Below are 15,000 nucleotides of genomic sequence, written 5' to 3'. Positions count from 1 at the left end.
CGTCCATAATGATGTCCACATTGTTTCGAGATATTCCACGTTCTGTTGATATTTCGGTGTCATTACCGTGGTGATCCTCCATGCTTAAGGTGTCCATCTGTGCAACAGTATGACGGTTGATCACGCCGTCAAAACAAGACCTTCATTTGAAGTGCCATGGAATACAGTATTTCAGTGGAGTGCATGTGTTGCTGTTGCTTTACAACTTCCCCAATTGAGATGATGGAAACAAAGGACCTCCATCGAATTGGTATCTCACAACAAAAGTTGAGTCCCAAGATGTGTGTCTTGCTCAAAGCAGGCAGGTTGGACACCAGACTTTGTTGCTTTTGATGGTTCCATTGTGGTTTTACTTTTCTTGCTCTCTTACCTCTGTGCAACTGCTGCTTTCCTCCCAAAAAAAAATTATACTTGAAAAACGAATCTTCTTGCCAAAGTCAAGTCTAAACTTAATACTCTTCCTCCCTTCATTCACTCCATCTTCTCTCACATGTGGAACATCTTGTTGAGCCAGATGTGTCATGCTCTTAAATCCAGAATACCATTTGCTGGCCATGGACACCTCATCGACTCTCTTATTCTGCCCAATGAGCTTCACTATATCTGCTGAGACCTTGTCCACCTTTCACCTGCTACACCTCTCCTTGCAACTGATATGCAGGTGGACATTTTTGTGGCACACTCGTTCAGCCAACACACCAGGAGGCAGACCCCGGCAAACCTGGGGCACATGGCAATAGAACAGTATTCTGAGGATGCCAAATAGCGAGAGAGCAACTGCCGGATGGATTATCATCCAAGGTCAACCCCGATCTCTTCTTGAAACATTTAGGCTGATGGGGCCAAACGGGCTATCCGATGCACATAGGACCAACTCGGGCACCTCAACCGCATAGAATCTCTTGGACAACAGGGCAGATGACACTAACTATTCATCTGCAGAAAGCCAATGCCAGAGTACTGGAGAACAAAGCAACCTAATTGATATGGGCCTTCAGATAAACGAACCATGAGTGCGAGGAAATACGAGGCACGGGAAACCAAACCGCCCATCACGAGATTCCTGTAATTAGGATCCCATTTATGCACTGAACCTTGCCACAGTATCTGGTTGCTTTGGCCAGTTCCTCTTTTTTTAGTGTGATTTCGAGTTCCTCCTTTAAATCGTGTCCAGATTCTCATTTTAGTGTTATTTGATGTGAGTGTTTTGTGCGGTCTGCGTTATCCTTTTCTTTGTGGTGCATTTTTGTGTAATCATAATGTGACATTTTCTAATTAATTTGTCCAACCCATGATCCACCATTATAAGAACTTTTTTTCTTTCTTCCTCTCTTTTGATGATAACAGGGTTCCCAGTCTATGACAAGGCCAGTGAACAAGTTCCATTGCAATACTTGTATATTTAATATCGTTATAGATGTTTAATGTGCTGTGAATATGTTAATATTTGGATTAAAAGGAATTCCTGAGATCTTTCTTGATCTCTTTTCTCTCATTCTTTTTATTTTTTTTCTCTCTCTCTCTCTCCGTCTCCTTCTCTCCCTCTCTCTTTCTCAAACTCTCTCCAACACTCTCTCCTCACCCTCTCTCCCCCCTCTCTCTCTCTCCCTCCCCTTCTTTCCACCCTCTCCCCTTTTCTCTCACTCTCTACAGTCTCTTGTCAGGTCAGATCTGTGACTTGCTACAGGTACCATGTAAACCTGTACTAACCTGTTCCATGGTCGGGTTGTCGGCGACTAAACCATCTCCCCCACCAGGTTTTCTGGTGAGGAGGGTGTTTGGATATGGACACCCAGCAGGATTAAAAACAAAACCTGTCAAAGGGCGGAGGAGCTCCTTGTGAGCCAACGGCCATCCATATCTCGTGCCCAACTGTGTCTGTGGACGTCCTCCTGCAGTTGGGTTACTTTTTTATTAGGAGGTTGGTGGCAAGATTTGCACTCTGGCCACCGTAAAACCCTTCATTCCCCAAAACACACAAACGCAAAAAAATCTGAAAACCCACTCCGTGGGAGTACCTCCTGCGCAGCTTCCCTTCGCAGGGCAGCTCACCGGATGACGGGATTGGGGCAAAACCTTCGGGACCCCCAATCTTTGATGAAAGGAGGGAAACCACGGGGTAACATCACTGGGTCAGATTGCGGGAGAGTGTGTCGGAGTGGTGCTGAGGTGTCGTCCACCAGACGGCGGTCTCCTTGGGTTAACCTGAGGCGGTCCCTTCGGGTGGGTGCCTGGAATGTCCTATCCCTAAGAGAGGATGATCACCTGTCTCTGTTATCATCTGAGCTCAAGCGTTTGGACATCGGGATTGCAGCTCTCTCTGAGGTTCGGAGACCGGATTGCGGTGAGATAATGGTGGGTGGTTACACCTACTATTGGTCTGGTCGCTCTGATGGTTACCATACCCAAGGAGTTGCTGTAGCTGTGTCCAATAAGCTGACCCCAATGATAATTGAGGTAACACCGATCAACGAGCGTATTATGAGAGTAAGGATTCGTCACTCCTTAGGTGTTATTTCCCTGGTCTCTGTTTATGCTCCGACTGAGGCGAGTGATCTCACCGTGAAGGATGCATTCTACGCCACGCTCGAGTCTGTGGTTGATCAGTGCCCCAGACGAGATACACTTCTAGTCTTGGGGGATTTTAGTGCAACGACTGGAGCTGATAGGGATGGTTATGAGGTGTGTGTTGGTCCCCATGGGTCAGGAACTATGAACCAGAGTAGCACTAAGTTCCTTGATTTTGCAAGAAGTCATGGACTTTGGGTGGCTGGTTCATGGTTTCAGCGCCCACAAATTAATCGCTGGACTTGCTATTCCAATGCTGGCGGTGTGGGAAAGGAGATTGACCATGTCCTCATTGACGGCCGCTGGAGGATGATCCAGAACTGCAGGGTCTACCTGAGTGCTCAGTTCCTCAATACTGACCACCGGCTTGTTGTAGCAACTCTAAAGCTGCACCTTAAATCCTTGAGAATGGTACCATCCCAGCCTTGGCTGGATGTTGGCAAGCTCAAGGATGAGAGAGTAGCTGAGGAGTTTGCAAACAGGCTGAGTGGACACTTGGGGGGTCTGCGTGCTTTGGGGGGTCCTGAAGAGTTATGGATTACCTTCAAGACCACCCTCCTTGATGTTGCCGGTGGATGTCTTGGAACGCACCGCAGGGCAAAGAAGAATTTTGTCTCTCAAGGGACACTGGATACCATTGACTGGAGTTGCAGGGCCAGGCTAAATGGCAGAGCTGAGCTGTTCAGGGAGCTGAGGCATAAAACTGTACGTGCACTGAGGGTGGACAAGGAGGCCTATGTGCGAGGAATCAGTGAAGGGGTAGAGCATCACCTGTGGACAGGTGATTCTCATCCTGCTTACAGGGGAATTCGCGCATTGCGTTCATCCAAGCCCATCCCTTGGAGTACTGCAGTTAGAGCAGAGAGTGGTAGGCTCTTGACAGAGGAGTATGAAGTGAAGGCCCGCTGGGCCGGTTACTTTGGGCGGTTGTACCAGGCTGATCCACCAGCTGTCGAGTTGGACGTCAAGGGTGTTACAATCCCTGTTGCTGACCCTCCAATAAATTGTGGTCCACCATGTGGAACATGGTCCACTAACAGCTTGTGGAAACACGGGCTGCGGTGAACCAGTTGAAACAGGGAAAAGCTCCAGGTATCTGTGGCATCCATGCTGAACTTCTCAAGGCTGGTGGAAATGCTGCACTCGTGTCGTTGCATGCAGTTTTGTGCTCTGCCTGGAACACAGGCATCATCCCAACTGATTGGAAGAGGGGCCTTGTTGTCCCTCTCTGGAAAGGGAAGGGTGATCGCCAAGACTGCAACAACTACCAAGGGGTGACGCTGCTCTCAGTGCCGGGCAAGGTCTTTGCTTGGATAATTCTCGATAGGGTTCGCCACCATCTGCTTGAGCACCAGCGTCCAGAGCAGTCAGGCTTTACACCAAAGAGGTCAACGATTGACCGTATCCTTGCTCTTCGTGTCCTCACCGAATGCAGACGAGAGTTTCAGCAGGTGCTGCTTGCAGCCTGTGTTGATCTCTGTAAAGCGTTCGATTCCATGAATCGGGATGTCCTCTGGAGGATTCTTGGTCTTCGTGGGGTGCCACCAAAACTGATCGATCTGATGTCTGAACTCGACTCTGGTACTGAGAGTGCTGTGAAGTGTGGTGGTACCATCTCTGACTTATTTCCAGTTGTTACTGGATTTCGTCAGGGGTGTGTACTGGCCCCCACACTTTTCAGCACTTGTATGGACTGGATTTTAGGGAGGATGTCGGAAAGATCAAGCTGCGGTGCATCGTTTGGGAATGTCAATATCTCGGACCTTGATTTCGCAGATGATGCAGTCATCTTTACGGAGACTTTAGATATCCTTTTGGGGGCCCTCGAGGTGCTGAATGAGGAGTCGGAGCCGCTGGGATTACGGGTTTCTTGGGTCAAAACTAAGATCCAGGCTTTCGGTGACATCTTGGATGCTGCTGTCCTGTCTGTGTCTGTTTGTGGTGAGGATGTTGAGGTCGTGGAGAGATTCACTTACTTTGGCAGTGATATTCATGTCTCTGCTCGCTGTGAGTCAAAGGTCAATAGACGTCTGGGTCGGGCCTGGGGAGTCATGGATTCACTGGATCATGGAATGTGGCGCTGCCGGTACCTGTGCGGGAGGACGAAAGTCCGAGTCTTCAGGTCCTTGGTGCTTCCAGTCTTGCTCTATGGATGCGAGACTTGGACTCTGACCAAGGATCTGAGACAGAGACTCAATTCCTTTGGTACCAGGTCTCTTCGGAGAATCCTTGGCTATCGCTGGTCGGATTTTGTGTCCAACGAGCGGTTGCTGAGAGAGACTCAGATGAGATTTGTTACCTGCATCGTCCATGAGCGTCAGTTGCGGCTGTATGGATATGTGGCTCGTTTTCCTGACGCTGATCCTGCTCACCAGATTCTCTCAGCGAGGGAGTCTCATGAGTGGAGGAGGCCAATGGGCCGACCACGTGCCTCGTGGTTGCAGCAGGTTGACCATCATCTCAAGGAGATGGGGATGGGCCTGGCATCTGCCTGGGGGATGGTCAGACAGAGGCCCCTGGAGTACCGGCGGAAAGTGGACGCAGCGACGCGCTGTTCTGGCACATGCTCCCATACCTGAACTGACCTACTGTCTCTCTCTCTCTCTCTCTCTCTCTCTCTCTCTCTCTCTCTCTCTCTCTCTCTCTCTCTCTCTCTCTCTCTCTCTCTCTCTCTGTGTCTCTCTCTGTGTCTCTCTCTCACTCTCTCTTTCTCTCACTCTCTACTCTCTCTCTCTCTCTCTCTCTCTCTCTCTCTCTCTCTCTCTCTCTCTCTGTGTCTCTCTCTGTGTCTCTCTCTCTCTCTCTCTTTCTCAAACTCTCTCTCTCTCTCCGTCTCCTTTCTCCCCTCCTCTCTCTTTCTCTGTCTCTTTATCTCTCTTTCTCAAACTCTCTCTCCAACACTCTCCCCCACCCTCTCTCCCCTCATCCTCTCTCTCTCCAACACTCTCTCTTCTCCCTCTCTCCTATCTCTCTTGTTCTTTTCTCTCCCTCTCTCTCTGTCTCTCTCTCTGTCTCTCTCTCTCCATCTCCTTCTCTCCCTCTCTCTCTCCAACACTCTCTTCTTACCCTATCTCCCCTCACCCCCTCTCTCTCCCTCCCTTTCTTTACACTCTCTCCCCTTTTCTTTCCACCCTCTCCTCTCTCTCTCTCTCTCTCTCTCTCTCTCTCTCTCTCTCTCTCTCTCTCTCTCTCTCTCTCTCTCTCTCTCTCTCTCTCTCTCTCTCTCTCTCTCTCTCTCTCCCTCTCTCTCCAACACTCTCTCCTTACCCTCTTTCCCCTCACCCCCTCTCTCTCCCTCCCTTTCTTTACACCCTCTCCCCTTCTCTCTCTCTGTCTCTTTCTGTCTCTCTCTCCCCTTCCCTCTCTCCCCGGAAATCCCCTCTCTCCCCCTTCCCTCTGTATTTTACCACTCCCCCTCTCTCCCCCTTCCCTCACTATTTCTCCACTCCCCCCTCTCTCTCTCTCTACTACCCCACTTTCTTCCTCCTCTCTCTCTCTCCAGCCTCTCTCTTTCTCTCTACCAAAGTGAAGACTCAAAACAGAACTGGCAGGTCAAGAGAGTGGCAGGTAAACAGACTGAATGAGAGCAGAGGGGAAGAGGTGAACAAAAACCCAGATATTCTGATGTCAGAAAGGGTGCGGCAGTGAGGACAAGATGACAAAGATGATGCGAACACAAGACCACAAGGGGTACAGGGTCAAGAAGGTAAAAACAGCTGGGTAGTTTTGAGTTTAGCCGTCATTCAGATTTAGACACCATTCAGTGTTACTTCACTTTCCCTTACTGCGATTATCTTTACTTGATAAAGTTTTCTTGGTTGGTATAAACGATTAAGTGTATACACACCACCTTTATTGAGTGGTTGGTTGGTGAGGCATTATAATTATGGAATTATTGCCAAAACAAGCTGCTGTTCTACGGTAACACCTCCACATGAACATCTCGCAGAAAGGTTGCTGTTTCCAAAAACTTTATCACTTTGCTGTAATAGTTGAGATGACTATTAGTCCTGTTTGATAACACTGCCCAAACGTTACCAATGGATCCTCGTGACATACAGGTTTAGCTTAAACTTCAAGGCTCGTGCTGGTGCGGTGTTCGCCTCATTCCTCGAACATCACCTGTGGACAAGATTCTGTGGACAATGTTAACACAAGACGGCATCCATATCCGAAGGTTTACAGTTACGATATTATAAATGATACCAAGAGTCAAAGCAAGCTGTAATGCATGTTGAATACAATAAAATTGGTCCACATTGTGTGCCACAGTGTTGTACCTGTAAGGTACACCTCAGGGTCGCTCCAGAGACTGAGACCGGCGTTGGTGAAAGCTGCAACCCATACGGTGTATTCTGTGTCTGCGCGGAGTCCTTCGACAGTGTAATAATACGTCTCTCCTAAATGGGCACTGTGCTCTACAAGCAAGTAAGAACAAACATATACATGTCATTCAGTTGGGTAAGAAACACAAGGTAAAGCTTTGAATGGTTATACTATAATGTTCACTACCCTATGATGAGACATCTGTTGTGATAATTTGTTTGGATACAGAGTCGAGGGTTGTGGAAGAGCTTGGATATTAAATGGATCAGGATGCAACAGAACATAAGGAACAGTAGAGGGAGGGGGCACCAACAGTAGAGCTGAAGGACAAAATAGGGGGAGACTTCGACAAAGAATGGGTGTAGGTGGAATGAGGGGTAGTGGAGGACACATAGAGTGGACGTGACGGATACAGAACCAAACTCTCAAGAAGGAAAAACTGGAAATTTGGAAGGAGAGCGGCAGCTTAGGGTGGGCTGGGTTGACTGGTGTGGTATAAAAAAAAAATCATGCTTTTGGATGGGGGTCGGGAGATGATCTGAGATGGTGATGAACAGCTGTCCTGAGGACCTGGAGGGAAGAAAGGGATTGAAGAGAATGTGGAAGTAAATTCCACAGATGGGGAGAAAAGAGGGAGGAATCAATGGAGGCGAGCACCGATTCTGGATTTTGGGAGTTTCACCAGAAGGGCCAGATGATAGTGGACCGCATGTGCCCTGCAGAGACCTGGTGGGTTGGGGGAGGAGTGGAAGCACAAAAATTGTCCCAAGTATTTGCTTTACCATGAGATAGATACGCAGTCAGTTTCAGATTATAAAGTCCGAGTTAGCAGAGAATTCCTTAAGGAGCGACATTCGACTGTCAGAGAATGGGCACCTTCAGCCAAGCCACCACCTAAACAACTGTAAGGGACACAATCATGACTTGTAAGACACCAAGCAACACTATCAATATGGCAGAACAGGGAGAATCATTTCAGGAGAGAAGCTAACCTCCCCTATATTGTTAATGACTCGGTCGATATGACTGTTTTCCAACAAAACCTCCTCGATCGGCCTGTTTCAACATAAGGCAGAATGTTTAAACTCTGTTTTTGCCTCAAAGTCTCATGTACACAACCAATCCTGTTCTGTCTCCATTCTACCCCCTCATTCACAGTCTACTCAACTCTGCGTCCTCACTCAAGAAGGTCGAGAAAGTTCTGTCCAGCCATGACCTTGCTTTGGCGATGGGCCCGGATTGCAACAATGCCCACGTTGTCAAATCCTGCTCTGTGGCTCTTTTCATCCTGTGCTGTTCCTTTGTTCACTTCCTGTCTGCCTGGAAGTCAGCAAATGTCGCTCCCATCCACAAGAAAGGAACGAACACTGATCCTCTCAACTATAGACCAGTAAATACATTTCATGTTCCAACCAAATTTATCATAGCTGCTGATGTCAAGTTATTTTGTTTTCAAACATCCTTATCTCTGACCATCAGTTTAGATTCCATCTCAATCAACCAACTATGGACATGCTGCTGCTCCTCTCTAAGGAATATCTGGAAGCCTTAAATCTCAAATAAGACATAAAAGCCATCTCCTGGACACAATCTCAGGAATTTGTCATATTCTGGTATTTTTCTTTGTGCTGACCTGGAATTGATTAGAGGCTCACCTGATAAATGGAACACACCCTTAAACCTTAGAAAATCCAACGGTCTCACCCTCTCGTTCCATAAGGATCGTCCAATGCACCCACCTATCTAATTCCATGGCCAGAAACTGGATGAGCTTCAATCAGGTGAACATACAAGTCTCGCCATCACCCGTGAACTTAACTCGGCCAACCATATGGCAAAGGTGGACTCCAAAGTCAGCAGCGGGCTGGTACATCCTCTGTCTTCACAAAGTCTTTCCTTGAAAAATCAGAATTACTCATAGTCTGTAAGGCCTTTGTCCATAGCTCGCCCCCCCCCCTCCTTGCTTTTGTCCTTCCCCGTGTACTTATTTTTTCCTTCAGATCTTCTTATATGTTGTCCCTCTCCCCTGTTATTGGTGTGTCTCCACCCAATCAATTTCCACTGTTCTTTTCGTTTTGTCATGTCCTGGTCCATTCTTTGTTCTAGTTCCTCCACGAGCCTAGATTCTATATTCAAAAAAAAAATATATATATATATATATATATATATATATAAATGGAGTACTGATCTCACCTGTGGGATGGAGCCCCTGCATCACATGCGTCTCTCCTGGATCCAGTGGAAACTTAAGCTCTCAGCATTATTAGCAGCTCCCTCCATGGGGCCGAAGCACAGGATCTGCTGCTCTGACATCGCAGGTAATTTAGCAGCCTTTTTTTTTCATTTACCACCACTCATCTGGTTTTGCATCCCCTTCTCTCTCAGCTCAACAACCCTCTTCAATGACTCCAGGAGCAGGAAACCCCTTCTGGTTAAAGTTTCAAAATCCAGGCTGATGGCATTCTATCTCTATACATCTATATCTATGTCTATGTCTATGTCTCTCTTTCTCTCTTCTCTGTCTCTGTCTGTCTGTCTGTCTGTCTGTCTGTCTGTCTGTCTGTCTGTCTGTCTGTCTGTCTGTCTGTCTCTCTCTCTCTCTCTCTCTCTCTCTCTACTATTTTATTCCTTGCTACTCCCACATGTGTAACTGCATTCGAGGGGCTATTTTATCCCACTCTTCCATCCAGGGCTTCCAGCAGGAAATATACCACCATCTCACCCTCCTCCCCCCCCTAATTCTAATTACCTCCGCCACCGAAGGTGAAGGAGGTCACGTTTTCAACCCTTTCTGTCCGTTTGTTGGTTTGTCTGTCTGTTTGTTTGTTTGTTTGTGTGCAGGATATCTCAAAAAGTTATGGACGAATCTGGATTAAATTCTGTGGACAGGTTTGGTGTGCAACAAGGACGAACTGATTAGATTTTGGTGAAGATCCGGATCTGGATATGGATGCGAGAATTATTTAATTTTCAAAGTGATTCTTCACCATTGAGAGATAGGGCCAAAAACGATATAGTACTGTATAGCATGATATTAAAAAAAAATGTATTGGGCACGATACGTTTTCGTGGATCAGTCATTACGTGGCAGAGGTACGCGCTCTAACGAGTGCCCTTCTAGTTCAGAATTGTTATGACCTCCATTAACTATTCCGAACCCAACCCTTTTACTTGCAGGTTGTAGCATTTCCTCCCCTCCTTTCTCTCAATTTTCCTGTTTGTTCAATCCCTTGCCATATATGGTTTATGGCACATTTTCGAGCCTAATTTAAGAGTTTGACACCAATGAACACAAGATAAGAAAAAGACAAGGGTATTCACTCCATGAGGAATGCCAGAAAATAAAATAACAACCGTTCGTTGATGTTTGACTAATATAAAGGCCAATGATGTTGTGATGAAAGCAGAAACAGGCTTCACAAGGTTATTAAATGGTCACACACCAAGGTGAGAAAGTGAAGTCATTGAAACAACAACAATGATTCAGATCATCAACAAATACACATCACAAGCAAGAAATACTGCATCACAATGGGCTATTGTCTGTCTGTCTGTCTGTCTGTCTGTCCCATCATAAAACACGGAAACGCTCGTCGGAGAGAAAAAAAACGTAATTAAATACTGCTTCAAATTAATCTAAACGTACGCGGAAATTAAAATTTTTTCAATCACATAAAAAATAAAAAAAATTGAACCCGGGCAGTGTATAGGCAACCGAGCGCTGCCTCAATCGCTCCCAAAAAATTGTTCTTTTTTCTTTGCTGTTAAGAAATTTATAATCTCCCAGTTTTGAGCCCTTTCAACAAGCGTGAAATAAAACCTTTCGTGCCAGAATATACCACAAACCTTGACTCTTGTTTTTTAAAAAATCAGATATCAAGTTGTTCGCATAGTATGTGCCGAAGTGTCAGGATAAAAACCCCCCAAGCTTCAAATGATTTTCTACAATACCTGTAACATCTGCACCATTTGCTCGCCAGGCCACCTGAAAACCCAGGACCGTGTCAAGAGGTGATGCTGCCCAACGGACATTGAAACTGTTGCTGGTTCGGCCTCCGATGATCTGGGGTCGTAGGAACGGAGCATCAGGAACTGGAAGGAGGTGAAATTTGGAAGAGAGGAATAAAAGAAAAAAAGAAAAGAATAAACACCAGTGACTGCGAGCAACTACAATGTTAACACCTTGATCTTTTATCGACAACAGCCTTTTGAAAAAGTGGACAAAATATATTTGAACAAGGAGGTGATCCACGCGGCCCCTGCCTTTTGTGTGGTACGAGGAATAGATCTGTGTCATTTGAAAGCTAAATGTTGATCGGTTTTTGAAATATCGCATGGACGAGCCAAATTGTTGAGACGGTTGCCATGGCAACAGACTTCAGCCAATCACCGCCGTGACCTAATTAGGTCGAGATAACGTCATGAGGAATATATATCTGTTCGACGAAAGTTAAATTTTGAATGTTCGGTCGGTTGGACGGAGCTCAGTTGAATGTCGCGCCGTCTCCAACCTTGTCGGGGGACAACAAATAAGCTGTTTGGTCTGAATTTGATTCCGGAGCCAATATAACCGAATATGATAACCCCTAACCTGAACCATGAAGCCATTTTCGTGCTTCACACATGGCATTGAATCAACAGGTGCATTTACATTGTGTTTGGCAGACATGGCATTTATTGTACTAGTGCATGCCCGTAGGTGCGTGGCCGTACGTGCAAACAAACAAACAAACAAAAAAAAACTTTCAAACCTTGTGCCAGAAACAACAACCACATAGGCCATTCCTTCGCTCTCATGTGCCTGTACGTGCGTGGCCGTACGTGAAAAAAAAAACTTTCAAACTGTGAGCCAGAAACAACAACCACACAGGCCGTTCCTTCGCTCTCGCGACAACCACACTTCCACACACAGAGTTAATTAAAATCCAAATTAAAATCAAGTTTGCCTCCCTGTCTTTGCTTGCCATGACATTCGCTGCCATGTAACCGGCACGGCCCGTGACGTCATCGTCGGCCGGCCGCGCACCGGCCTACGCAGCCACGCCTACGCAGCAACGTGTCATGTCATTGGTTGGTAAATAAATGGCCACAGCAACGTGTCATGTCATTGGTTCGTAAATCAATGGCCACAGCAACGTGTCATGTCATTGGTTGGTAAATAAATGGCCACAGCAACGTGTCATGTCATTGGTTCGTAAATCAATGGCCACAGTAACGTGTCATGTCATTGGTTCGTAAATCAATGGCTACAGCAACGTGTCATGTCATTGGTTCGTAAATCAATGGCCACAGCAACGTATCTTGTCATTGGTTGGTAAATAAATGTCCACAGCAATGTGTCCTGTCATTGGTTCGTAAATCAATGGCCACAGCAACGTGTCATGTCATTGGTTCGTAAATCAATGGCCACAGTAACGTGTCATGTCATTGGTTCGTAAATCAATGGCTACAGCAACGTGTCATGTCATTGGTTCGTAAATCAATGGCCACAGCAACGTGTCATGTCATTGGTTCGTAAATCAATGGCCACAGCAACGTATCTTGTCATTGGTTGGTAAATAAATGTCCACAGCAATGTGTCCTGTCATTGGTTCGTAAATAAATGGCCACAGCAACGTGTCATGTCATTGGTTCATAAATCAATGGCCACAGCAACGTGTCATGTCATTGGTTGGTAAATAAATGGCCACAGCAACGTGTCATGTCATTGGTTCGTAAATCAATGGCCACAGTAACGTGTCATGTCATTGGTTCGTAAATCAATGGCTACAGCAACGTGTCATGTCATTGGTTCGTAAATCAATGGCCACAGCAACGTGTCATGTCATTGGTTCGTAAATCAATGGCCACAGCAACGTATCTTGTCATTGGTTGGTAAATAAATGTCCACAGCAATGTGTCCTGTCATTGGTTCGTAAATAAATGGCCACAGCAACGTGTCATGTCATTGGTTCATAAATCAATGGCCACAGCAACGTGTCATGTCATTGGTTGGTAAATAAATGGCCACAGCAACGTGTCATGTCATTGGTTCGTAAATCAATGGCCACAGCAACGTGTCATGTCATTGGTTCGTAAATCAATGGCCACAGCAACGTGTCATGTCATTGGTTCGTAAATCAATGGCCACAGCAACGTGTCATGTCATTGGTTCGTAAATAAATGGCCACAGCAACGTATCTTGTCATTGGTTGGTAAATAAATGGCCACAGCAACGTGTCCTGTCATTGGTTCGTAAATAAATGGCCATAACTTGGGAAGCACTTGTCTGATTAATATCCACCCTTGAAAAGGCACACACTCAGGTCCCCAGCAATATACCTGGAAGTTTCAATTAGATCGGACCAGCGGTTGTCGAGAAACAGCGGTCACAGACACTCACACACACACACACACGCGCGCGCGCGCGCACACACACACACACACACACACACACACACACACACACACACACACACACACACACACACACACACACACACACACACACACACACACACACACACACACACACACACACACACACACACACACACACACACACACACACACACACACACACACACACACACACACACACACACACACACACACACACACACACACTGCTGGAATTATAGATAGATGAGCAGAAACGCAGCAAACGCCCACAACATTACAGCAACCGTACTTACTGATTTCAGTCGAGCCTTTGACAGAGTCGATCACACACAAGAAAACTCTGATTTTTGAGTAGAACCACCCATTTTCCATTGTATCGATGATTTTCTTGCCCATCGGAAGAAGAGCGACCATTACCATGAGAGTGCTGTCCCCGTTGCAACCAGTGCACGCAGGTGTGTCACAAGGCAAGCATTGAACCCCCTAACTTGACGAGGCAGCAGGGCACAGATCGAGTCCCATCACAGCGCTTGTTGCACAACCTGGCAGCAACAAGTGTCGCCTGCCACACGAGCACATTGTCTCTGCCCTGCTGAGCACCGGTCAGGAGGTTTGCAGACAGGAACATTAAATTCAACCAAAGAAGCACACTGACTTCAGTCAGTTAGGGGGTTCCATTCAGTTTTATGAATGAGCCTAAAACGCTCACGAATAAAGGATCAGCAGCATGTTGTCCTGATGAGTCCACGACAAGAGCAAAATGGAAATTTTGAGCAACTTGACTTGTTTACGCAATATTTCAAAAAACATTCAAGATTTTATCTATCATATTACACAGATCTACTCCTCATACCAGCCAAAAGGCGGGGGACCTAGAGCATCAGCTCTTTGTTAAGATGGTGGCATGCAGCAACAAAGGTTGGTCTCATGTCGATGCAATAAGTCTGGAGAAATGGAGCTTTCACTTTAGTTCTCATGGATAATATACACCTCAAATTTTGATCAGATAACTGTATGAAAAATGTTTGCGGCTTATACACGGGTAATTGCGGTAGTTGGCCAAGGTACCGACAATAACTCGCCAATTATTTTTGTCCACTGCCCCTCCGACACGGTCGGAGACAGGGAGGAGGTTATTAAAAGGAGCTCCGTCCGACCGACCGATCATCTGTCCATGTACCTTTCTGTTTTGTGTACGCAATATTTCGACAACCATGGAATATTTAGCTTTCATATTGCACATATCTATTCGTCATGACATTATCTCGACCTGATGAGATCACGGCGGTGATTGGCTGAATTCTGGTGCCGTGGCAACTATCTCAGCAACTTGGCTTGGGTACACGATAGTTAAAAAATGCTGTTAGGGTTAGGGTCTCTCCGCACTCATTAAGGTGATCAAGGAGGAATTTACTCCTCCCCCATGGATGGCAACTTATAGTGGTTTGTCCGTGCTCTGTCCTTTAAATGCTGAACCTCAAGCAAGGAAGCAGCACGTGCCATTTGAAAAGTCATTGTTACGACTCGGCCGGGGTTTGAACCACCGACCTCCCAGACTCAGAGCTGACGCTCTAACCATTACATCGCCAAGTCTGTTTGCTTTCCCTCCTCCCCTCTTGGTTGCTGTTTGTTGGGTGCTTCAGCTCGTTTTCACAATGTTGATGGTGGCAGTGGTTTATCAAAGCTGTTGTGCATTCCACTGACCTGCACAAGTACTGTGTGCTC

General features: G+C 46.5%; 1 protein-coding gene across 5 annotated transcripts in view; it reads right to left on the bottom strand.

Moving 5' to 3' along the window:
* The window catches only part of LOC147009510 (fibronectin type III and SPRY domain-containing protein 2-like), a 113,869-nt gene that overhangs the window by 36,030 nt on the left and 62,839 nt on the right, over window positions 1–15,000 (bottom strand). For all 5 annotated transcript variants that reach the window (XM_085861265.1, XM_085861266.1, XM_085861268.1 and 2 more), the window contains exons 6-7: window positions 10,846–10,986; window positions 6,849–6,986 (exon numbers count right to left, since the gene is read on the bottom strand). In XM_085861265.1, the coding sequence (XP_085717391.1) occupies window positions 6,849–6,986; window positions 10,846–10,986 (279 nt within the window). The remainder of the gene's footprint in view (window positions 1–6,848; window positions 6,987–10,845; window positions 10,987–15,000) is intronic.

The sequence above is a fragment of the Eptatretus burgeri genome, chromosome 17 (assembly GCF_056783735.1).
Source record: "Eptatretus burgeri isolate ZD-2024b chromosome 17, Ebu_testis_v1, whole genome shotgun sequence".
Classification (NCBI taxonomy): Eukaryota; Metazoa; Chordata; class Myxini; order Myxiniformes; family Myxinidae; genus Eptatretus; species Eptatretus burgeri.
The sequence above is the reverse complement of the archived record's forward strand: the minus strand, read 5'-3'. Positions and strand labels throughout refer to the sequence as shown.